The sequence below is a fragment of the Onychomys torridus genome, chromosome 6 (genome assembly GCF_903995425.1).
Source record: "Onychomys torridus chromosome 6, mOncTor1.1, whole genome shotgun sequence".
Lineage (NCBI taxonomy): Eukaryota > Metazoa > Chordata > Mammalia > Rodentia > Cricetidae > Onychomys > Onychomys torridus.
Genome location: NC_050448.1, coordinates 61,049,025 through 61,073,085, shown reverse-complemented (window position 1 = coordinate 61,073,085; position 24,061 = coordinate 61,049,025). Strand labels below are relative to the sequence as shown.

The 24,061-nt window shown below is 46.9% G+C and overlaps 1 protein-coding gene across 8 annotated transcripts in view; it reads left to right on the top strand.

Annotated features, from left to right (window-relative positions):
• The first annotated feature begins 1,859 nt into the window (after nt 1-1,859).
• Tmem131l (transmembrane 131 like) overlaps nt 1,860-24,061 on the top strand; it is a 140,882-nt gene continuing 118,680 nt past the window's right edge. For all 8 annotated transcript variants that reach the window (XM_036190443.1, XM_036190445.1, XM_036190442.1 and 5 more), the window contains exons 1-3: nt 1,860-2,029; nt 2,639-2,709; nt 9,749-9,792. In XM_036190443.1, the coding sequence (XP_036046336.1) occupies nt 1,906-2,029; nt 2,639-2,709; nt 9,749-9,792 (239 nt within the window). In that variant the 5' untranslated portion in view covers nt 1,860-1,905. The remainder of the gene's footprint in view (nt 2,030-2,638; nt 2,710-9,748; nt 9,793-24,061) is intronic.

Here is a 24,061-nt window from a genome sequence, read left to right as displayed (position 1 = left end):
CAACGGTCAACTAGCATTACCCGCTTTGTCAAGACCTCAGCACGAAAGTATCAGCTATCCTGGGAAACCTTCCGTAGGAGAATAAATGAGTGCACTCAAATGTGGCCTACAGCAATATTCCTCAGTCTGAAGTAATTCTCCTGGATAGTGTGGTACTTTTAGCATAGGACTTTATTAGTAAAAAGGTAAACTAATTTTAAGAGTAGGTAGAGTTTTACATTGTGGCTCTTAAACTAAACCTGCTGTCAATGTTTGCTTTCTTTCTTAGTATAGGAGATTTAAAATTAACATGCAGTAAAGAAATAGGCCTGTGAGGGAGCTTTTCATTAGAAACCAACTGAAAACACCTAATGTGAACTATGTAAGTGCTGGGCTTGTAGCGCTCTGAATTGAGCCTAGAGCCCACGTGCTAGCCAGGCTACACCCTCAGCCCAGCGCATATTCTTTTGTTTTTCTGAGGCCCTTTAACACAGTGAGGGAATTTCAGTGTCCAAGGGGCAAATATAAACCCAGAGAAGTGAAATGAAGAGGACAAAGGTCACAATGGGGTGCGATAGGAGGTCCTTACGAGGAAAAAAGTAAGAAATGGCTGGCGTTGCTCAAGTTAGGCAAAGCAAAGGGACTTTTTCATGAGGATGTCTGCTTTTGTCAAATGTTAAGCCTGGCCAAAAAAAAAGAAAAAAAAAAAAATCAGATGGTTTAACCTCATTTAGAGTTACATCCAGACAGCGAGATTAGGTTCACTGTCTCATGTTAGGAAGAGTTTCCGTCGTTCAGTTTGTCCTTCTCCAGCATCTGACCTGCTGCTATGTGACCACGTTTTCCCGTAGTCTAGACTGGAAGGCACCAGAAGCAATTAAAGATTAGATCAATGTAAGCAGACAGGTGTGCACCAATCATGCCCCTTCTTTAAAATGCACAGCTCACACGCTATATTTCGTACAAGCTATGTTTGCTGCACCCAGCAAACCAACTTGAAAAACTGAGGCAGAGAATATATTTCCAAATATGACTTACACTGCTTATGAACGTTGGAGATGGGCAGGCGACCACACACTTCAACTACAGTTTAGTTGACTGGCTCACTTTTGCAGTTTGATTCCGAAGGTGGGTACACTGGCAGGGTCTCTGAAAGGTCTTAAGCTACGACGAAGCTCTCCCACCTGTCACGACTTTGGACGGTCTCCACCGAGGGTGCCGAGCGCATTACCGCCACGCGGCGCTGAGGTCAGCCTCTTGGGTGTTGGGAGAGCTTTTTATTCTAAATTACAGACCTCGCAGCCACCGGATATCCTCGCTGCACAACTGGCAGGAGCTGTGCGGCTGCACTCGCGTTTCCTGACAACCACAGCATTATTTCCACTTAATATCCTGTTCAAGGCCTCGCGCCGGGCTATGATTCATTCCCAGGAGCCCCTCCCCTCCCCGTTACTGTCCCCACACACCGCGACGCGGGGGCCACCGACAAAGAGAACCTCCCCCCCACCACCACCACCACCGAGAGTTCACGAGAACACCGTCTCCCCGTGGGCCGCGAGTCCCAGCCCCCAGAGTCGAGTCGAGCTGCTGGGGGCCCTCGGGCACGTGCTGCGCGCCACGAGCGTTCGCATTGTCCTCGTCCCTCCGCTCCCCGCCGCGTTCCATCCCCACCCCCTGCCCTCCACCCTCCACCCTCCACCCTCCACCCCCCACCCCCTTCTATCTGCCGAGCACACACGCTCCGGAGCAAGCGGAGCGCGGGCGCCGAGCAGCAGTCCAACAGCTGCGGGGGCGGGCCCAACAGCGGGGGGCGGGGCCGGGCCCGGGGCGGGGCCAGGGCGCGGGGGCGGGCCCGGGGCGCGGCTAGGCGGCCGCGGCGCCAGCAAGCGAGAGAACGAGATCGCTGCGAGCGCGGCGAGCACCAGCATGGCGGGGCTCCGGCGCCCGCAGTCCGGCGCCTACCGCCGCACGGCCGCTGCCGTGAACCTTCTGCTGGGCGTCTTCCAGGTCCTGCTGTCCTGCTGCCGTCCGGGAGGGGCTCAGGGACAAGGTCAGCCCGTCGTCGGGGCTAGCTGTCCTCGCCGCCCCGCCCCCCCCCTTTCTTTGGGGAACTGTTGAAATCTGTGAGGGATCGCGGAGGAAGGGGACCCGGGCGGCTGGGGAAGACGGGCTGCTGCAGCCCTGCGACCGCAGCGTCCCCCCTCGGAGGCCCTAGGCCGGGTCAGGGGCGGGCAACGCGGGGGCTTAGGGACCGCTAGCCGCGCGCGCCCCGGAGCCTTTGTGCGCGGGCCCCTGCGCCCCGGGCGCATCCCCCGCTTTGTGTGCGCGCGGGTGCCTCGCCGCGCCCGGCTTCCTGCAGCTTTGTTTCCCCCCAGCCCGGTGCCCCGGGGGATCACCGTGCCTGGTGAGGCGTCCTCGTCCCCCTGGTCTGGACCAAGCCCGCATGCCCTCACCTCCTCGATCGGGGGTGGGGGAGAGGCGCCGGCTGGGCATTGTATTTGCATCCTCGGCTCACCCCTCGGGTGGCCTCCGCTGCGGGAGGAGAAGGAGACTTGTTTGGGGCAGGCGGGTGGCACGGGGTGGGGGGACGGGTGAGGAAACAGGAAGCGTTTCTTTTCCGTGCATTACAAACGCGGTGTGTTTTTTGGTGTCCGTGCAGCGATTGAGCCCTTGCCGAACGTGGTGGAGCTGTGGCAGGCGGAAGAAGGGGAACTCCTGCTGCCCACTCAGGTGAGGAGGACCAGGTGACAGGGCGGGTGTAGGCGTGCGAGGGAGGAGAGGCCTGGAGGCAGCCGGCCTTCCCCTAGTGGCACAGGAGCGTTCGGGTCACTTTGCAAGGCAAATAAACGGTCGTGCCGAGCCTGAACACCTGGCAACGGTGGCCCTTCGGCCTCCTCCCTCGCCATGTGACAGGGTGTGAGTCAGGCCCGCCCCAAGTTCAGAAGGTGGGTGCCCAGGCCATCTCCGCAGGGGTGTGTGTCGCACTGCCTTGCGCCTGGCCAGCGGCGGATTCCTTGGCCTGCTAGTGGTCCAGGGTGGGCGGAGGACTTGGTTCTGGGTCTGCACTGCTGTCTCTAAGTAAGCGGGTGTGGTGTGGATGGCAAGTGGCTGGAGGGTTGAACACAATGGGAATATTGATTTCATAAATGTTAGTGAGTGGTAGTTGCCATTAGCCTAAGTAGCTTTGGGCTGAAGAAGTGACTTTATAAAGGAGTATAATCTTGGATTTTCTCCAAGTGTCTTTAATTCCTGTTAGGATACACCCACTTAAGAACCTGTTTTTCAGGTTTTTTCACACCCCCCCCCCCCACGATGATAGAATGATTACATGTGGAAAAATAATTGCTATCGTTTTATTGGGGAATCTGTAGCATAGAGGGCTTCAGGCTGCAACTGATGTTGCAAAGCTTTTGTCTCCAATAGAATGTTTCAGTTATGCAAGAAATTCTCATGGACTTCCAAAAGGTACCCGTTTAAACATAATTTTGATGACTGTTTTCACCAACAGTGCAGTAGAGATCCAAAATGCATTGGGGAGGGGTGTTTGTTGAATGATAAGAGAATATTAATTTGCATGTGGTAATTTCAAAGTGTTTGTTACTTTCCATGTTGGTGGCAGCATCCACATTGGTATAACTTCTTTAAGTCTCCAGGTATCCCTCTCTTCATATGCGAAGCATTGGTAGCTCTGTCTTTGAGATATCTGGAATATTCATTTGACCACCACCACCACCTCCACCACCTCCACCACCTCCACCACCTCCACCACCTCCACCACCTCCACCACAACCAAAACCCAAAGTCAAAATCATTCATGACCTTAGCTGAGAACCACACTTAGCACTTGATGTGTTCATTTTAAACAGTCCTATTTGTGAGTATCAGATGCTTAACAGTGGCATGAGTGACCTTTGAGCCAGAGAATTCTTCGTGGTGGGGGCCTGCCCTGTTTACTGGAGTATGCTGAATATCATTCCTGGTCTCTACCCCTTGGATGTTAGTGTCACTTCGACTGCCACTGGGTCACTGCTACCTTGGGTGTTTTTATTGTTTGTTTGTTTATTTAAAATTAAGGTCTTGCCATGTTGCCTCAGGTTCTTCTACTTAAGCCATCCCCCTGTTTCATCCCTGAGTTAGCTGGAGCTACAGTAATGGATGTCTTCCATTGGACCTGGCTCCAACCACCAGTTTTAACCAAACGAGCATGTCTCCAAGTATTCCTGGGAAGCAGAGTTGCACTGATGCGCCTTTGTATTTTGGCTCAATTGGAGTCTCCATGTATTAACTGGGTAGGGGTGGAAGCTAACGGAGAAAGAGAATAAATTATAGGCGTTATTTGTGTCTGCCTTTGTGAAAGATAGGTTCTTTGTGCCCAGAATTGGAAATGTCAGGGCCTATGGTGACATTACTTCATTCATAGGCTCAAAAGTTATTTTATAAAATGCCCAGTTCCTGGCTTGATTTTACTCTATGTGCTTCGTGTAGTTTGTTCTAAAAATGGCTAAGGTTGAGAAGGTGCCGTTCCAGAATACTCACCACAGAGACATTGATAGCTCAGGTATTTAATCAATGCTCTGGCAAAAGTGAAACTAGTATTCACAATAATTTTCTGCATGTATCATCTCTGTGTGTGTGCCCGTGAGATACTGTACCACTGTGCATATGCCTGAAGAAGGATATTTGGAAGGAATTCTTTTCAAGGAATTTAGAATTATTTTCAGAAGATTTCCTTGTGGATGTCATAGGAGCCTGGAGAATCTTTGTAAGACTGAAAAGTGGCTTTGGAACCTAAAAGTTGTCTGAGAAGTGAACATCAAAATGTGCTCAAGGAACAATAGATTTACCCAATATTGATTATTTATATAGAAGTGGTTTTTTGTTTTTTCTTTTAACTTTTTCTTATGGGACTCTTAAGTGATGAAGAACTCGTTACTCGTCATTCATTAACTGTTACAAGCTGCCAGACTCTCTTGTCTCTTAAGTGTCTAGGTATGGATCCTCCCACTACTTAGCTTGTTAATTCACTTTGTTGTTGTTGTTGTTGCTAGAGATTGAACCCAGGATCTTGCACGTGCTAAACACGTGTTCTTGTCACCGGGCTCTATCTGTGCCCAGCATACCGTATCTGTGTTACCAGCTTTCTCATCCGCACAGTGGGGTGTTTTTTCATACTAATTTCAGAGGAGTTCCTGAGGATGACCTTCTTTGAACTTAGTGGATCCAGGTTGCTTGTCATCTTGGTGGTTTCTTAGCCAACTCATAAGCTCCATTACTGGAAAACGTAAACACTGTCCCTTGCTGTAGGGGCTATACCAGGGCAGATAACTCAGTATGATGGGCTCTGGGCCTAAGCTGATACTTACTCGTGTGGGCTGTGTGTGTGTCCTGAGGATGGGACCCAGAGCCTTGTGCATGCTAGGCAAGCGGTAGCAATGGATTATATTTGCCATCCCTATTTATATATTTTTGTTGTGTAGTCTTCTGTTAGGAGATTATTTGGTATAGTGACACAAAAAATTACCAGTCATAATGAGAGGAAAGAAAAACCCACTTGGCTTTATTGTTAGAGTTGCATGCAGATCTATTCCCCCCCCCCCCCCCCCCCCCACCCCCACCCCCCTGATTATACAGCACCTGAATCCAAAGTAGTGATGGTACAGAAACTGCATGTCTTTTCATCAGCTGTCTCGTGGGAGCTGCATGTGTGTAAGATAACAAGCCGCGTGCCTTAGTGATCCACATGTGTGGAGGGCGATGCTCCCTTGATGCGCTCTGGCCTTTGGGGTCCAGCAGTCTGACCTCGTCTCTTTCTCCTGCCACTCCTGGGGACTCTCTGTAGACTGACTCTGGGCCTGCTGAGCCCAGTGTGTTGTCTGTGGTGTGAACCATGGATGTTGACTCCCGGCACGAAGGCACCTGATGGCTGGGTCCTCTGTGAGGCTCGTGTTTCATACTATCACCATCGTCCTCTCCTTTCTGCATTTCTTGTCCTGTTTTTCTCCTCTTTGCGTGTGTGTGCCGTGTTGTCTCAACTGGGTTCCCATACATGGGTCTGGGCTACCGAGGTTTGAGAGCTCTGCTTGTGGCCACAATTTTCCCTGGGTAGTGGGCTTTCAATAGTTACCCATGATGCCTTTGGAGGAGAGGCAGTTGTCATGTCTGGCTCCACTTACTTATTGATGATTCAGGCCACTTAGTCCTGAAGATTATGGATGAAATGCCTACATGACCATTGTCCTGTTATTTTGTAAGAACCTCATTTGGTGTTGACTTACTCAGGTGTCCCAGTCTTCATGGAATCATTCACGAACACCGGAAAGTGGAAATGGAGATGCTGGACCTAGCGTGGGGCCTTGGTGGCATGGGTGGGCCAGCCCAGTTTGGGGCTCTGATGCCTGTGTAGTCATTGAGCAAACACCAGGCACTGGCACAGCACAGTTGAACCTCTCTGACTTAGGGATGAAGAAGGAAATCTGGTCTTTAAAAATACCATGCCTTGTTGATTTCCACCCCCAAGTCTGAGGGTGTGGATAATAGAAATTGGTAGAAAGTAAAACCAGAGACACTACAGTGAACGGCTGTTTGTTTGTTTTAATCTCAGGTACAGTATTATGTAATAGCATGCCACTCTGGTCAGTGAATCATTAACTGGTGTTTGGAAATCTTTTTGTCGTAGAGGTTTATTTTTGGCTTGATCTTCTGTCAACACTGAAAAAATAATAGCTAACGTGGGTTGAGAACTGTCAGCGTCATGTAAGCATGGTGTGGTCTTCTTGTTTGTACTCTATAGAGGGTGAGGTGTTATTGCTTGATTTCAAAGCTGCAGACGGGGAGGCACAGCGCAGCTAATAAGTCACTCACTGAAGAAAGAAAGTAACAGAAGACCAACAGAAAGAAAAAGCGCTCAGTAGTGGTGGCACATGCCTTTAATCCCAGGAGGCAGAGACAGGTGGATCTCTGAGTTGCAGGTCAGCCTGCAGAGCAAACTCTAGGACAGCCTAAGGCTACACAGAGAAACCCTGTCTCAGAAAAATAAAACAGAACAAAAGGTATCTGAGATTTGGACCTAGGAAGTGTTTAGCTCCAGAGCCCAAGCCTTTTTGACTGTGTTGTGTTTCAGTGCCGTTTGAGCAGCCCTGTGGTGGTGATAAAACATGCCCGTGTTGGAGGAAAATAACTTCGAGTTCTATTTTGATCTAGAGAAAGTTGCTTAGAAGAAGTCTTCGAAATCCTGAGAGCTGTCAGCCTCTGAGACAGCTGGGCTGTACTAAGCCTGCTGGCCATGCACAGTTCCAGGTGCAGATGGTGACGCAGTAAACCGAAACACCTGCCCGTGTGGACTCTGCCGTTTCAGTAGAGCCACGGGGATGATAGAGACACAGAAGTCTAAGCGATGCAGTCTGTTTGAAGGGCACACGTGTTGTATGCAGCCAGGAAGAGGCAGTGATGGGAATGTTTGTGTGTGCCATCCATGTGTGCCACCTTGAAAAGATCCTTGAACCAGCATGAGATTGAAATAGCCAGTGCAAGGGCCCTGGGGCACTGGAGTGGGTAGGAATAAAGAAGACTTGATCTTGTTCTTTGAGAGCTTGCTTTTGTTGAGTAGATAAAGCTATGAAGCCTGGGACAGCCTGCAAGTACTGAAGAACATAAGAACTGAGAGAAAAGGCCAGTGTCTCCCAGAGGGGTCACTTAAGGCCTAAGGCCAGAAGAGGCCCAACCCTGAGTATTACGTGGTGGACAATGTAGTCCAGTTTCTACTCTGACATTTTAAATTACAACCAGAGCCTGCTGGTCTGGAAGGAGGGGATGGGTGTGTCAGGGCTGTGCTGGGCAGACCCTTCCTGAAAGAGCTTGGAGTATGTCTCATGAACACTGGGAGCTTTTGGAGCACTTTCTGGTGTTTGAGACAGGGGCTCACTGTTAGTCCAGGCTGGCCTGGAAACTCTCCACTTTCTTGCCTCAGCCTTTGGGTCATCCTGAGCAGGGACATTGGAAGCTGGACATGCAATAGCCAGTAAGGAGTAATGTGGAGGAAGGTTGCTATGGCAGTGATGCTTGCAGGATGGAATGGAGGTGGGCCTGTCAGCATAGTAAAAAGGTAGGTCAGGCCTCAGGGCTATTGGTGGTGGGCCAGTGGACAGGACAGAGGAGAATGGGCAGATCTGAATTTTCTGTTGGCGGTAAAGAGAAGGGAGCCATAAAGGATTTGCCTAGGGGTCAAGTGTTGTGATGGCACTCTCAGAAGAACTGGGGAGTGGGGTGGGGTGGGGTAGTGGTTTTAAACAAATCAAGCTTCTCTAGAGGCACTGCTGACACTGGGGGAGGGTGGTGTTCACCTGGGAGTGGAGCATAAGATGGTGTGCGTCCTGGCATTTGGAAATAAGACCCAAGTTGTAAGCAGTGTGCCGTGTCTGCAGAGTCACGGCTGTGACTGCTTGCCAGGCTTGGTGTTGTGCAGAGCAGAGCTTGCCTTGGAGGCTTGAGACTTGGCCTTGGAGAATGATGGGCATTGGTGGAAAGTCTTCGATGGGATTGAGAGGGGGAGCCGAAGAGAGAGGGGGAAGATAGCAGTTTTGGCCTTGGAATTTTAGTTTGGGCTAATATACTGAAGGTTTTTGCTCTAAAAAGTTTATTTTTATTTATGTGTATATGTGGGTGCCTGGTGCTCAGGGAGGCCGGAAGTGAGAGGTGGTTAAGCTGCCTGATGTGGGAACTAATCCCTGGGCCCTCTGGAAGAACAGTACTGACTCTTAACCATTGAGCTGTCTCTCCAAACCCAGCATCATGCTGAAGTTGTAGTGCAAAGGACTCTGGGCTAAGAGGGCAAGAGGCAGGGGAAGGAGCTTGGGGGTCAGCTGCACCGGGAGTGGAGGGGAAGGAGGAGCTGGTGAGTCAGGGTGTCCCTGGCTTCAGGGAAGCAGAGTGCCACAGGGGTAACTAACATGGGCACTGCGTGTGCAGAGCTGGACTTGGCTCTGTTCCTGTTTCTGTTACCTTTTCTTCCTGACATGGAAGAGCGTGTGAGGGTGGTGTTTACTTAGTTTACAGAATTAGTGGCCTTTTTATTGATGTCAAAGTTTATCACATTAATAGAATTCTGAGCTATACGATGTCTTTTCTGCTTTTAAATTACTATTATTATTTTTGGAGACAGGATCTCACTATACAGTCTGGCTGGCCTCGAACTCATTATGTAGACCATGCTGGTCTCTAACTCCACCTGCTTCTGCCTCTCTAGTGCTGGGACTTGGCCACCATGCCCAGCTAAATAGTATGTTTTCTATACTTAGGGATTTTAATTAGTGTCTTATGTAATTAAACTTAAAATGTTAAAAAAGGCTCTTGAAGTGATACCTAACTTGTTTTGAAATTATGTTTAGGCTGTGTTTTTTAAACTAGTAGGTTATTTTCTTAACATGAATGTCTGAGAGACCATTTGGCAGCTTTTGGCTTTATATTGCCATTGTGTCTGTGTGTCTGTCATTGAGTATATACAGGTATGTGTGGTGCCCATAGAGGCCCAGGAGGTGGAGTTAGAGGTGCTTCTTGGTTGCCTGATGTTGCTGTTGGGACCCAAACTTGGGCCCTCTGGAAGATCAGTAAACGCTTTGAACCACCGATCCCTCTCAACAGCCCCAGGGTAGCATGGTATAAATCTCTGCTGACCACTGTGCCAGTCACTGTAGGTAGCCATGCAGCTCGTCAACCCACCGCTGCTGGTTATGTCTGTTTGAGGGAGTTGTTAATGGATGTTCTTTTCCTACAGGGTGACTCTGAAGAGGACTTGGAGGAGCCTTCCCAAGAACAGAGGTAAGAAAAGTAGGGGAGATCACTGCCTGCCAGGCATCCCTGTCCTCACTAGATGCATCTGCTCTCCACGTCTCTGTATATGTGTTTAATATTACCTAAAACATACCTCTTTCTCTTTGACCTCGGTGGAGTCTACGTTCTCTAGTAATTAATCTGATTTTGTTTTAAAATGGTACAGAAAGCTGTTGGCAATGCTCCCTACTTTTCTCATGGTGTATTTATGCCACCCCTCTTGTTTAGAGACATCTGTTGAGGTCAGACTCCATGTCCAGTGGAGAACGTAACATACCAGACAAGACCTGCATTGCTCTGTATTGTGTGTAGCGTGCCAGTCAGTAAGGAGAATGCTGAATCAGGTTCTCTTCCCTGCTGTTTTAGCATGTTCCCCGTTGTACAAACATCACAACTTTAGGACTTCTCTGTTTCCTAAGAAACGCCTTCCCTTCAGGTCAGCCTCAGTAGCTGTGGCTCACAGTTGGATCAGCCTGGACTGTGGACTTCATCTTGCCGGTGGCAGTTAGTCCAGTATTTTGCTCCCAGCTGCTTTGCTTCTAACCTGATTTATCACTCTGTTGTGTTCTTTTGTTTATTTTGTCTGTTCGGCTTTTTGGGATTGAGATTGTTCCTGATGTGTGAAGATCATATCATGACACAGATGGAAGGCTTGTTAGAGACCTTCTTTGTGTCTGTTTCTAGAAATGCAGATTCGGAGTTCTAAGAATTACCTCAGTGCAATGTTATGTGATGGGTAAATTAGTCACTGACCCATGTCTGAACTATTCATTGACTTATCTACTGCAAAATTGTCATTGTTCAGTTGATTTTCAAAACTTCCTCCTCACACCAGTTCAGTATCCTGTGACTTTAAAAATAAATGTTTGAACTGGGCATGGTAGATTTGCTTTTAGCCCTAGCAACTGAGAGGTAGAGGCAGAAGGATTAGGAGTTCAAGGTCATCCTTGGCAACATTGTCAGTTTGAAGCCATCCAGATCTAGATAGGACCATGTCTTGTAAAACCAAAGGCGAAGCCCAATTTCATCGAGACTTGCTTTAGAATAAAGATTTACAAGGAAATTACTGAGGTCCAAAGACAGGTCTCTCATAGCTGTCTCCCAGGTCACTCTGTTGTCACGTGAACATCTTCTAATACTCTGGTACATTTAGTGCTGTGACGCCAACACTGGAGTCTTACTATGAACTCAGTCCTGTTCTTTGTTTGGATATCATTAGTGTTTTCCTAATATCCTTTTCAGGGCTGAGTCATCAGTGGAGTTCAGCTTCATCTCTGCAGATTGTCTGCAGTTTGTCTCTGTGGGCATTTCCTCTTATGTTATTCAGCCACTTATATCAGTAAAGCATGGATATTTAGACCCCGAGTTTAATCCTATACGTGTTTTAAGGCAAATTCCCAAAGTCCCTCACCTGTTAAGGGTCCCTCTGCTTTTGAATATGATCGTTGGTTCCTCAGCTTTAGGTCCCAGGATCCCATGTGAAGTTTTAGTTGCCATATTTCCTTGAGCAATTGGTTCTCAATTTGTCAGTTTCCTAAGTTTTGATGGCCTTTTGAGGAGGTCAGATTTTTTTGTAGAATGTCCTTGAATTTCATCTTATTTGATAATTTTTCTCGTGGTTGAATGGGCTGGGGTACCGGGGAGGAAGGCCACAAAGACAAGCTGCCCTGCCATCCTATCAAGTCAAGGAGGGGTATATGCTTGCATCACTTTCTCACTTGATTCTGAACCCTTTCTTTTTTCTTTTATTGTTTTTCGAGACAGGGTAGCCTGTGTAGCCCTGGCTGTCCTGGAACTTACTCTGTAGCCCAGGCTGGCCTTAAACTCCCAGAGATCCTCCTGTGAGTTCCAGGGTTAAAGGTGTGCGCCACCACCCAGCTCTCCTTTGATTCTGACCTGGGTCACCAGGTCACCGTTCTGTCTTGTTAGGTTTCCCTGCCTGAGTTCATCCCACCACCTCTTTTAACACCATATTCTTAGGAGGAAATGTATTACACAGAATGAAGGTCTATCAACACAGGTTGCTTAGACTTTTCTCTGTAGATTTGCCCCCTCTCACTTACTTGTTTAGTAATCATGTGAGTATGCGCTGGGGTTCAGCCCAGCACCAGGTTTCCCTTCTGTTTTAATACCATTCATATTTAATCTTAATGATAAAGCCATTAGTATCGTTTTACACCTTTTGATAGTTTTTTTAAATACCTCTAAGAGCGATACCATTAACTTTTAATGACAGACAGGCTTGAAGTCACAAAACCATACATTTCTACCAGGATATTCTAGAGCAACCACTACTGTAACAACTTGAGACTGGAGAAATAAGCGTGACCATAAAACACACTGTGTTTTGAGAAAGCATGCTGTGTATCTATCACTAGAGAACATCTAGATGGTCAGATGTCAGTGCTTCGCTGCCAAGACTGCCTGAGGTGGGGCCTGGCCAGGACCATTGCTGATTCTGGACATGAGGCCTCTAGAGTGGCTTGCCTGTTACCTCACACTCCAGTTGAGGAGCTATCAGTGTCATTGGCCTTGGTGAAGATTTTGTTTGTGTTATCTTGACTTCATCTTCTGTGGGTGCTCTGTAATTGTGTTTGGTTGCAAGCCAAGAAAGCACTATTTGAAGACGTTCTTCTCGCCTCCCCATCCCTCCTGGGTGTTCTCAGATATCAGCAGCAATCTACTACTTTGCTGAGAAAGAGAGATTGCTTTGGGAGATTCATGCTGAGTGTGAGCAAACCAGAGCGCTCCAGCTCTCCCAGAGTAAATGTGAGCAAACCCTAGTGCTCCAGCTCTCCTGGAGTAAATGTGAGCAAACCCGAGTGCTCCAGCTCTCCCGGAGTAAATGTGAGCAAACCAGAGTGCTCCAGCTCTCCTGGAGTAAATGTGAGCAAACCCGAGTGCTCCAGCTCTCCTGGAATAAATGCACTCCTGGAAGTTGGGCTGGCTCCCTAAGTACACATCTCTTGGATAAGCCTTTTTGGAGCACAGTAGTATGTGATAGGCTTGGAAAAGTTTAAGAATTGCTAAGGAATGAATAAGGTTGTTATTTCAGCTTTAAAACTCATTATAGAAATCACAAACACTGCCTGGTTAGGTACAGTGTCTGTGAAATGCTCTGTTAGTGTTAATTTGTACCATGCTGAGGAGAGAACCCAGGCTTCTGCATACTATAGGCCATTACTCTACCACAGAGCTGTACCCTAGTCCTTTTTGAATTTCAGAATTTTTTTTAAAGGGGGTGTTTGAGGCAGGGTTTCTAGTAGCCCTGGCTATCCTGGAACTTTCTCTGTAGAGTAGGCTGTAGACTCATAGAGATCTGCCTGCCTCTGCCTCCTGAGTGTTGGGATTAAAGACGTGCGCCGCCGCCACCATTGGGCCCAGAATGTATTTTTATCTGCTTAGGAAGAGCACCAGACGCAGTTTAAGCTCAGTCAGTTAAAGATGGATCCTGAGAGTGGGGACACCAGAAGACTCCGGATGGTCCTCAGCAGCTGAGAGGAACAGTTGTTGACCAAAGCAACTGATCTTGAGGGAAGTTCCATTTGAACCTGGGGGAGATCCTTCAGCACGAGGCTCTGCTGGGAAGGGATCTGCTTTCCACTACTCTGCTCATCCTCAGAGAGCTGGAAGAAAGCCCACCGTTTGATAGGGTCTTGCTTGGTCCCTCGGGTTCCCGTGTGGACGTTCCTTTCATTCTGCTCTGACATCTCGTGAGGTGACCTCCTCTGCCCCTTTGTATTCCTTCTCTGTGAGAGAAGACAATTTCCAGTCTCTCTTCTCTCTTTCCCCGTCCTCCTGTATAAGATAAATGCTTACTTTGTTACCAAGTTTTACCCCAGGCACTTAACCTTTGTTTGTTCTATTGGAGGTATTATATACATATGAGAGAGATTATTATATAGAGATAATACATAATCTCTATGTGTACGTACACACACACACACACACACACACACACACACACACACACACACACACTTATATAGTATGGCAAACAGACTGCACCTTCTGCCCAGAAGTCTCATCTAGTGTCCGCCAATATCTTTCTGTAGTTTTTAAGTGCTTCAAAGCTAGTCTGTCCTGAACTGAGCTCCTGGACTCTTCCTTGGGCTCTTCTCCTGCTTCAGGCCCTGGGTGAAAAGAGCATGCACCTGTGCTAATACTAATGTCAACATGCTGTATATAGCAAGGTACAGGTGGAGGGAGGGAGGAAGGAAGGAAGGGTGGGTTCCTTACTCCTTTCATACCCTCTGAGACCAGGAGTCTTGGATGTGCAGCTCATCTTCAGAGAGTCGTTTGCCTCTATCCAGTATGAATGGGAATTCATACTCCCATCCCAGTGATGTATTGAGTCCTTCATCTTGAGTTCAGCCCATTTTGGGCCACATTCCTTCTGGGTAGAGTGCAGACTCCCAAGCGTGGCACAGATACGGAAGGTCGTTTTGTGATTGAGGGTCTTGTCGTCTACCTCTTCAGTCTTTCCCTAACGTTCTCACTTCCCTTCAGCCATGTGGCTGCACGTCCTCTCTGTCTCCCTTCCTTCTCCCTTCACCCTGGCTACCTCCCTGAACCGTGCTGACATTACTATTAGCACAGGGTGCTTGCCTCTTTGTGGAAATTACCTTTTGTGGTACCCAGGGCCCAACCTGACACTCCTTCTATTGCTTCCCTAGTTCTAGACTCAGTAACTGACACCCGAGTTGAGAGGCTGCTTGGCGCTGTGCTCAAGCTCATGCTTTTGAGTATTAGCCTTTTAGCTCAATTACCTGTTCTCCATGACCAAGCCCACAGTCAGTCAGTGCTGTGAGAACCACAGCTAGGGCCGGGTTGTGGTTTTACGTTGAGCTCCTGTAGTTATCAAGTGCTTCAGGAGACCGTTGATCAGGTCTCTGTCAATATAAAGTTCCTTGGTGCCTTATGCAGGGCTGGGGCACAGGGGGAGGTGCAAAATGAACGAATTGAGTCATGCTCTTCATGGCTTTACCATTATTAGGGCATTGTCTTCAACTGTAATCCGTCTTGTCATTTAGGTTCTCTTCAGACAAGTACAGGCTTTCTAACAGGGCTCATGGTGTATATTAAAACTGTTCTCTAACCACAGAAACTTTAAAAATATTCTTTAAATTTATGTCGTGAAGATTTTAGCAAAGCTGTAGTCATTTATATATTTATTTGGCTTCAATGGAAAGAAATTAGAAAAACAATATACTGGAACCAGCTGACTTTGATTTGATATTTTTTAGATTTTTTTTTTTTAAGATTTACTTTATTATGTATACAATGTTCTGCTTGCATGTATTCCTGAATGCTAGAAGAGGGCACCAGATCTCATTACAGATGGTTGTGAGCCACCATGTGGGTGATGGGAATTGAACTCAGGACCTCTGGAAGAACAGTCAGTGTTCTTAACCTCTGAGCCATCTCTCCAGCCCCATTTTTTAGATATTTAAATACATCTTTCTGCAGACTCTTGCAGTGGCTAGTTTTGTGTGCATTTGTATGTTTATACTGAGTATTTGAACCTTTATTATTGCCATGTCAAATAATTTTTTTAATCCTTCAAGAATTGTTGAGTGTTTGTCTACAATAAAAAATAGGCAAGCCACTTGATTATTAATGTCAGTGACTCTGGAATAAGCAAGTGGACTTGCAGCATGAGAGGCTGTGTTTGTGTGATTGTGGTGAGATGTCCAGGGCCAGGCGGAATCATACTGCTCCTTCCTCCAGATGGAGTTACTTTTAGAGAAGTCACTTATCTCAGACTAAAAGGCCTTCCACTTGCACCTCTGTGGTTGGCTGATTATTTATTGCCACAGGACACAGTGTTCAGCTGCAGAATCACTTCAGGGAGCCCATTTCGTAGATGGGTATTCTGCAGAGAGAGCCAGGCACGAAGCAAAGCACACACAGGAAAGATGGGGAGAAGTCAGTCTGAGGCAGGAACCAAGGTACAGCTGTGAGGAAGTGAGATACTGGGTGTTTAAGCCTTGGGAACCCAAATATGAATTTCTTAGGGAAATCCCGGATCTAGAAAGGGCAGAGCTGATCGATGCTTTGGGTTGGTGGTGTTGGGTTGCTGTTACATGGTGGGCATTGTGATTTGAACTGCTGTCCATCACGTTACAATGGGCCCGTGAGACATGAAGGTCCTAATCATAGAGGTGTCCTGCCATCCAGCAGCAGTATTGGTTAATTCTGGGAAGGTGTTCCAGGCCTCTTGTTGCTTAAGATAGCAGCACACTTGGGATTTCAATACTTCATTTCCCAAGGCAGTGTTCTCTATCTAGGAACACCAGCATTAGGAGTATGGGGTCTCCTGGGAGCTCGTTACCCTTTAAATGAATTGTCATCGAATTATTAGTTTGCTGTTAAGAGTTTTGCACATGTGAAATCTGACTCTAGAGTAATAGTTTCTGCGTCCCCCACTCCCCACCCCCAACTCACACAAGGAAAAGAATGTTGTCACAAACAATTGCTGTGGTCGTCTAGACAGTATTTCACAGATGCTGTGGTTAAGAGCTCTGGCTGCTCTTCCTCAGGACCTGGGTTTGATTCTCAGCACCCATTGGGTGGCTTATTATAACTCTCAGTGGATCCCAGGCCACCTTCTTGCCTCTGCAGGTATCAAGTACACACATGTGCACAGACATGCAGACAAAACATCCCTACACATAAAACTAAGAAAAAATTATTGAGAATTTTCAGTTATTTAAAGATTACTCACTCCTATTCTCTCGAAGATGGCCTTATCTACTTCTTGGTGTCCTCTTGAGCTTGAGAAACAGGCTTAGAGAGCCATTCCGACTCCATTTCCATCTCTGTGTTTTGTTCAGAGAGAAGGGCTCTGAGTGACATAGCTCGGCCAGACTATTCTCCAGGGAGCATCTGCCGCGCCGCCCCCCCCCCCCCCCCCCCCCCCCCCCCGCCATAGGTGCTCAGAGATACCCATCACTGCATTTTCTGGTGGTTGGCAGAGTGTGGCTTACGTGAGAGCTCAGCCATCCTGTGTGGTCGCCAGACAGACCAGATGTAGTATGCAGAGCAGATAACTCATGTCATCCCTTCTACAATCAACTTCACTTTGAAATTCAGTTTGCACTGCCGTCTAAACAGAGCCATCCAGGTGATCCTAAGGTAGATGCGTCCAATAGGAATTTTTGGTGATGTCTTCTGGGCTCATGATTAAACTTTTTTTTTTTTTTTAATCAAGCCAAGCTAAATCCAATTAATCCATTAAAATTGGATTTAAGTAATTGCCCTGGTATTGTACCTTGTGCTTTACAGATTCTTCTCAGATGTGTTACCCTTAGATAGTCAGGTGGATAGGTGGTAATATTCTCCTATTATAGATGAGGAAAGATGTTCACGATCAGAAAACAAGGTTACAGATCTGTAAAAGCACAGAACAGATGTATTACATAAATGTCTTCTTTCTGTGTGCACTGGTCTACCCTGGTGTTGCGTACAAAGGGAAATTGGTTGGGAGCCATTTTCCCACTTGGATAGAATGACAGCATGCTCCTGTGGGATGAAACCCTGCCCAGGACTGACTTCTGAAAGCCATTCAGTTCTTCACTGCTTATAGTTCCGAGCAAAACCCCTGGAAAATAAGAGCCTGGCTCTTCAGATCTTTTACCACGTGTTGGATCAGAACTTTAGTTTTACACTCTTGCTGAGTTTTCCTCCTTCATGAACATTCTGGTATGGCCTTTTGAAATAATCTGGAAAGTTTAAGCATGGTGTTGAAGTACACCAGGACTTTGTAAACCACACACCACCGTGCTGTGTGCCGATGAGTTGTCCTATTGGCTTGCTTTGCTTTGTGATTATTTTTCAACATCAAGGAGCAGAAAACCCTGACTCAACCAGCTCCAACAATAAAGAAAGCATCATGTCACCTAACCAGAAGCCAGGGGCTGGGTGGCTCTGCATTGGTTGGCTCAGCAAGTTTCTTTCTACCTGTTTGTTTTGCTGTGCTCAGCGGGCTCACATTTGCACATCTATAGACCTCTTCTAGAAGGGCAGATTAAAATAACCCCTATCCGGGGTGCCTCTTTCTCAGTAGCATCCTCCAGCACCCATTCTTGAATCTCCCAAGTCACACATGTATCTGTGCCTGTCATGACCCCTTACTGGCCTAGGCAGTGGGGAAGCTTCGTGATTATCCTCCAAGCAGGGTTTAGTCACAAGGGAGTTGTGGTCATTGACCACAACCAGGGCTTTGCTCAAGTGGGTGCAGAGGCCTGGATGGTGGGAAGCCAGCAGCAAGTGAGTAACTGGGGCCAAGTCTGGAGTGAGCCTCCCAAAACAGTGCTTCTCCAGTGCAGTCCGCCCTGCAGACTCAGCATTACCTGGGAACTTGTTAGACAGTGGAGTTCTCAGACCCCACCCAGGTCTACTGAGTCAGAAGCTCCAGGGGAGAGGCCCAGCCGTCTGTGTTCAGGAGCCCTCTGGGTGATTCTGATGCAGGCTGCAGCTTGAGAGTGTTGGTCCAGGGTGAGACATCTAAGGGATCACACTTCAAAATTACTTTTGTTGACAGTTAAATAATGAGAGGCAGAGTGATCTCGCAGGGTCAAAGAGTAGGTAGAAATTGGGAGGTGAAAGTTGGTAGTCTGTCCTGTCATCTCTGGCTCAGTGTTTTTAGCAGACTAAGCATGCAGTACATATTATCTTCATATGGTATCCAGTTGTGCCAGTGTGAGAGTGGTGTCTAGCATGCCTTGGCACACTGGGGAACAGGTGGGTTAGGCTATGGCATGCTAGCTTCCAGCAGAGAACTGAGGACCTTTCTCCAGTCGCTTATTATAAAGGACGTGTGTCTGGCAGAAAACATTGGCCTGATAACAAAAAGGCTCAGTTATTGGGGAGGAGTGGCTGCTCATAATACAGGTCAATATGTATGCCCAGGCTGTCTGCTGCTGTGACATGTGGCAAGGTTGGGGCTGTGTGTATGAGAGGGGATGGGGCGGGGAGAACGTTGGGGTGTAAAAGGACATTAATTAGGTAAAAGTTGGAAGTGTTCGAAGAACTCTGAGAAACTAGGGTGGGTCCAATCAATACAGGAACCACTCACACCAAAGGGGACTTCTGTATTCCCCCATCTGCAAATCCCTTCTTCCCCAGCCCCACCCAATGACTCAGGGTGTCAGGAACTTGGATGGTACTGGGGTAGGCTGTGGCCCAGAGAAGGCAGCTGGGAGCTAATAGAGAAGCAGTAAAATTGGGACAAGGTTTGTCACGTGTTGTTGTGTGGGAGAGGGGACTCCCCAGCTCAACCGTAGACTGGGGATTCCCTGAAGTCCTTCTGTGGTACTGTGGAACATTTGCCAGCTGAGGGGGTGGGTAGAGTAAGGGTAAGAAGAAGGGAAGCAAGTTCCAGTGTGGTGTGTTAGTGTTCTAGGGCTGGTGTAACCAAGAACCACAAACTGCTGGTGTGTAGAGCAGTAGAAGTGAATTCTCTGCAGGTCTGCAGATCAGCGTCTTGGTCTGGGTGCTGACAGGGCCCGTCGCATCTGAAACATGCAGGGGTCCTTCTTTGCATCAGCTGGCTGGCAGCTGTTGCTGTCCTTTGACTTGGAGCTGCGTCTCTGTGCTCTCTGCCTTTGTCCCTGTGTGTCTCGGGCTTTGGCAGGATGACTATGCAGTTTAATTCATAGCCAGATACAACTTAGGAGACCTTGTGAGTAGATACTCACCTTCTCTTCTGCTGTCCCCCACCCCCTGCCTCCCACCCCCGACTCTGGTGCTCACAGGAAATAATGGTTTGGTCCTGGCTGGTACTCCCAGCAACAGCCGGGTTGTATAGCTCCATATCATCTGCATAGGCATTCCTGAGGATCTTTGCCAACCTGAGGATTGGCCAAAAGTGAATGGGTCTTCTTTCTGAATTATTTCTTTGTGCATCTGCAAGTGCCCATGCAAAGACAATAACAGATTGTGAACTCCAAGAAGCTGTGTGTGTGTGTGTGTGTGTGTGTGTGTGTGTGTGTGTGTGTGTTCATTGTGAGAAATTGAGTGGGAAGATTTATGAATATGTAGGTAAAGAGTAAGTAGGCAAATTCGTGAACTCAAACCATGCTTCTGTGATTAGAATTCAGAAAAAACCCATGACCACAGAAGAGGCTGTGGGTTGTGTATGCTGTGTTGTGTCAGGGCCATGTTGTTAGCTGCTTAGCCAGAGGGGCCATGGTGGATCCTAAGGACCATTCCTTGGTCTGGCAGAGAATCCTTTTGTTGTTTTCTGGAAATGCTTGAATCCTAGAGGTGAATCTTTGCTTCCATGCATTTTAATGACTATTACTCAAGGGTATTACATACAGTGCTGTCCACGAAACAGCTGTATTAAGAGTTTAAATACTTAGTCTGGAAGTCTGTTTTCAGGTGGATAAATGCCATATCCAAATTGCCTGTTGGTTGGACTTTCATGTAACTTAATTAGCAGCTTTGTGTTTGGGGAGAAGCTGATCTGTGATCCTGAAATTGGTTCCGGGTGGGGTGGTGTAATTCCTGGGTAATTAGGTGCATGCACAGCACCTCTCTAGTCATTAGAGGCAGGACTGTGAGGGACTGAGAAAGCACTTGGTCTCTTGTCCTTAATCTTTTAATCCATTTAACCTGGGTTGTAAAATGAGGCTTCATTTTAATTGGAAAGTATATTTAGGTGGCTTGGAAGGAGTTTCATTAATTCACCACATTTGGGTTCTATTTAGTGGGGAGCCTATCCTGAATTGCCTGCTTAGGTGCGGTTGAAGGTATCACGGATGCTTAGAGCCCAAGTTAACTTTGAGTTTCATTGCCAACCAAAATTCTAGGTTCAGAAACGAGCCTAAAGCCTAGGCAGAAGCATGGAAAGTGAGTTAAGTTCAGGGATGTGGCCTGGATCTTTTTTTGTTTTGTTTTGTTTTTCTAGACAGGGTTTCTCTGTAGTTTTGCGCCTTTCCTGGAACTCATTTTGGAGACCAGGCTGGCCTCGAACTCACAGAGATCCACCTGTCTGCCTCCCAAGTGCTAGGATTAAAGGTGTGCGCCACCACCACCCGGCAGTGACTTGGATCTTGTCTTCACAGACTTAGGAACTGTGATGCCAGTTTGTGGATTGGGGCTTGTGGCTGACTGAGTGTCCTCAGTAGCTTGGACTCTTGTTAGTTTAAGGCCTGCCTCACTTAAATACTATTTACATTTCCTTTTTATTTCATCTTTGCAACTGGGAGTCAAGGGGAGACTGGACAAGGAAAAAAAGGTTGTAAGAGACATCTGTGACAGTCACTAGAAGAGAAGGCACAGAGTGCAGGAAGTAGACCAGGGAACTGGTAGAGAGGAGAAAAGGCCATGTGCAGGGCGTTGGGCCTCGGGGGGTTTTGCACACGCACATGCCCTTTAGGGATTCTGACCAGACAGGTGGTGATCCTGCTGATAGTCCAGCCATGTGAAATCCCTGGTCTTCTGCATTGTTTTCTCAGTGATTTATATCGTTTCTTCCCTCTAATTATTCATGTGGTCAGCAACAATAACTTTTATTCATGTAAACATGTTTATGGACAGCTTGAAATGTGTTGTTGTATTAGTCATTTCATTCTAGTTTGTGCATTTATTTTTAACACAATTGTGTAATGAAAGCCCTCAACACACTTGACGTAGCCTGTTAGTTTTAGTGGCACCTTGGTAGAGTATGATTTTACCTTATTAATTTTTGATGCTGAGGATTGAACTTGTGTGTACTAACACTGCTGTGTTGCCCAGCTATAGTTCCAGCCTGGTTATTATTACCATTTTTCTTAAGTTTTCTTTAGGTTTTGGTAGATAGACTTTTAATAACAGTTATGTAGACGTGCTTTTCTAGCCTGCTTTGGAGATCTTTAAAAAGAGATATAATGATAGTAATAATAGTAGCACTTACCGAGCACTGCTGTAGGCCCTGTACAAAACAGTACATAGCATTGGCGGGTCTTTTTCTTGTAGACATTCTGGGGGAAGTTAGTGTGAAATATTTCTGGCAGGAGACTTTAGCATCTATCATTTCCTTTGGAAACAGGAAATCACCCTGCTGGAGTAGGCAACCATAGCTTCTTTCTCATTGGGAGGAGTGGGCCCTCAGCTCAATAATGCTACATCCTCGGTGTGGAGTTTCTGGCCAAGCTGTACCAGTGTCCTGCAGAGGGCTCTTCTCAGGATTTGTGCAAAGACCTCATGGAAAAAAAAAAAGGGCTGAATCTGTTCCCTTTCCATGGTTTGAAATTTTGTTTAGTTTATATTTTGTATTTCTTGAGGGAAAAATAGCTTAGACTGGCGTTGAACTCACTATGTAGTTAACGATGATCCAGAACTTCTGATCCTCCTGCCTCTACCTCTGGAGTGTTGGATTACTGGCATGTTATAAAGATGAGCACATATTCCTTTTGCAACTCACTAAAATTTATCTTGAAATTACAATATTAAAAATGTACCCCTGCTCTTAGCATCCTGGTTCTCTGTGTGCTTCTCCTTATGTGATCCTTACAGCCTCAGAAGGCAGATGGCTCAGTGAGTGAAAAATGCTTGCCATGCGTATTGTTTTCTGTTGCTGTGATAAAATACTACGAACAAAAGCAGCTTACAGAAAGGAGTTTATTTTGGCTTATGGTTCCAGAGGGAGAGTCCATAATGGTAGGCATAGCATGTCAGTAGGTGGCTGGAGCAGGGCAGAAAGCAGGGAGAGCAGTAAGTAGGGTGACCCTAGAAACCCTCAAAAGCCCATCTCTGTGACTTAGATTGTCCAGCAACAGTGCATCTTTAAAGGTTCTAAAGCCTCCCCAAATGGCACCACCAACCAGGGACCAAGTATTTAAATACACAAGCCTATGGGGATGCTCTGCATTCAAGCTTGAATACTCAAGTCTGAACTAGACTTGCATCCCTGAAACACAGGGTGGGAGGGAAGACCCTGCTGGTGAAAGTTGTCCTGACCTCCACATGTACACTGTGCCACGCCACCCCGACCAATGCACTAATAATAAATAACATAAGAAAGCACATCTCAGCCAGAAAACAGGGATAATGAGATGAGGATTCTGGTTGTAGAAGACTAGCATTAGATGTCATTTCTGGTTGGTTGTATAAGAAGCATCTTACTGAATTCGTAAAACCTTTCAAGAGATGAGATTGCCTTGCTCCATTTCATGCTGGTTGTTGAGCCTCAGACATGAAGGAATTGCTTTCCTCTCAGGGCTTCAGTTCTTCCTGCAGATGCACAGGTTGAGGGCTGAGACTCAAGTGCAGTTAGGAGGCCATCGGAGTCTCTCACCTGGGCAAGCATTATGTGTGCAAGTGGTGTGAACATTGCTCCTTTCTCCTACTGCCTTCTGTATCCTAATTGAGGATGAGGAAAAAAGAAGTATGCGTATTATCACTTGTTTGCATATATCACAGTTTTGCTAATTACACAAACTGGGAAAATGTAGTGTTAGGTTGTGGAAACGTTGACTCAGTGTGGAAGGTGGGGTTAGTTTCTTTCTTTCTTTCTTTCTTTCTTTCTTTCTTTCTTTCTTTCTTTCTTTCTTTCTTTCTCTCTCTCTCCCTCCCTCCCTCCCTCCCTCCCTCCCTCCCTCCCTCTCTTCCTTCCTCCCTTACTTTTTATTTAAACAACTAGCTCTAGGATGTGAATTAAAATGTCCATGATGGTGGTGGTGACCTACATTTAGTTTGTCTTCCTCTTTAGTTCATCTTCAGTTTGTTTGTTTGTTTTTCCAGAGCTGAGGACTGAACCCAGGGCCTTGCGCTTGCTAGGCAAGCACTCTACCACTGAGCTAAATCTCCAGCCCCTCATCTTCAGTTTAAAAGCAAAAGTTTGGGTCTTGAGATGACTCAGCAGGTAAAGGCATTTGCCACCAAGCCTAACCAACTGAATTGGTCCCCAGGTCCCACATAGTGGGAGAGGACTCACCCCTGAAAGTTGTCCTCTGACCTTACATTCACATGCCCTCTGTCCTGTATGCCACCCCCATCTCATATACACAATAAATGTAATAATTTTTTTAAAAAGTATTGAGAATTTGAATTTTAGTTAACCTTTATTCAAATTATTACACTTTCCACTAGTGAATTTTTAATTAGATATGCAACAAGTACTTTGAATCCTTAGGTTAGTAAGTATCTCAAGATGGTGCTTTAGATATCTCAAATCTGTTAAATCAGGCCGGAAGAAAACAGCCATTAGAAGACAGTATGGGGGGTTCAGCTCAAGTGGGGGATAGCCGGCCTGGCTGGCTGAAGACCT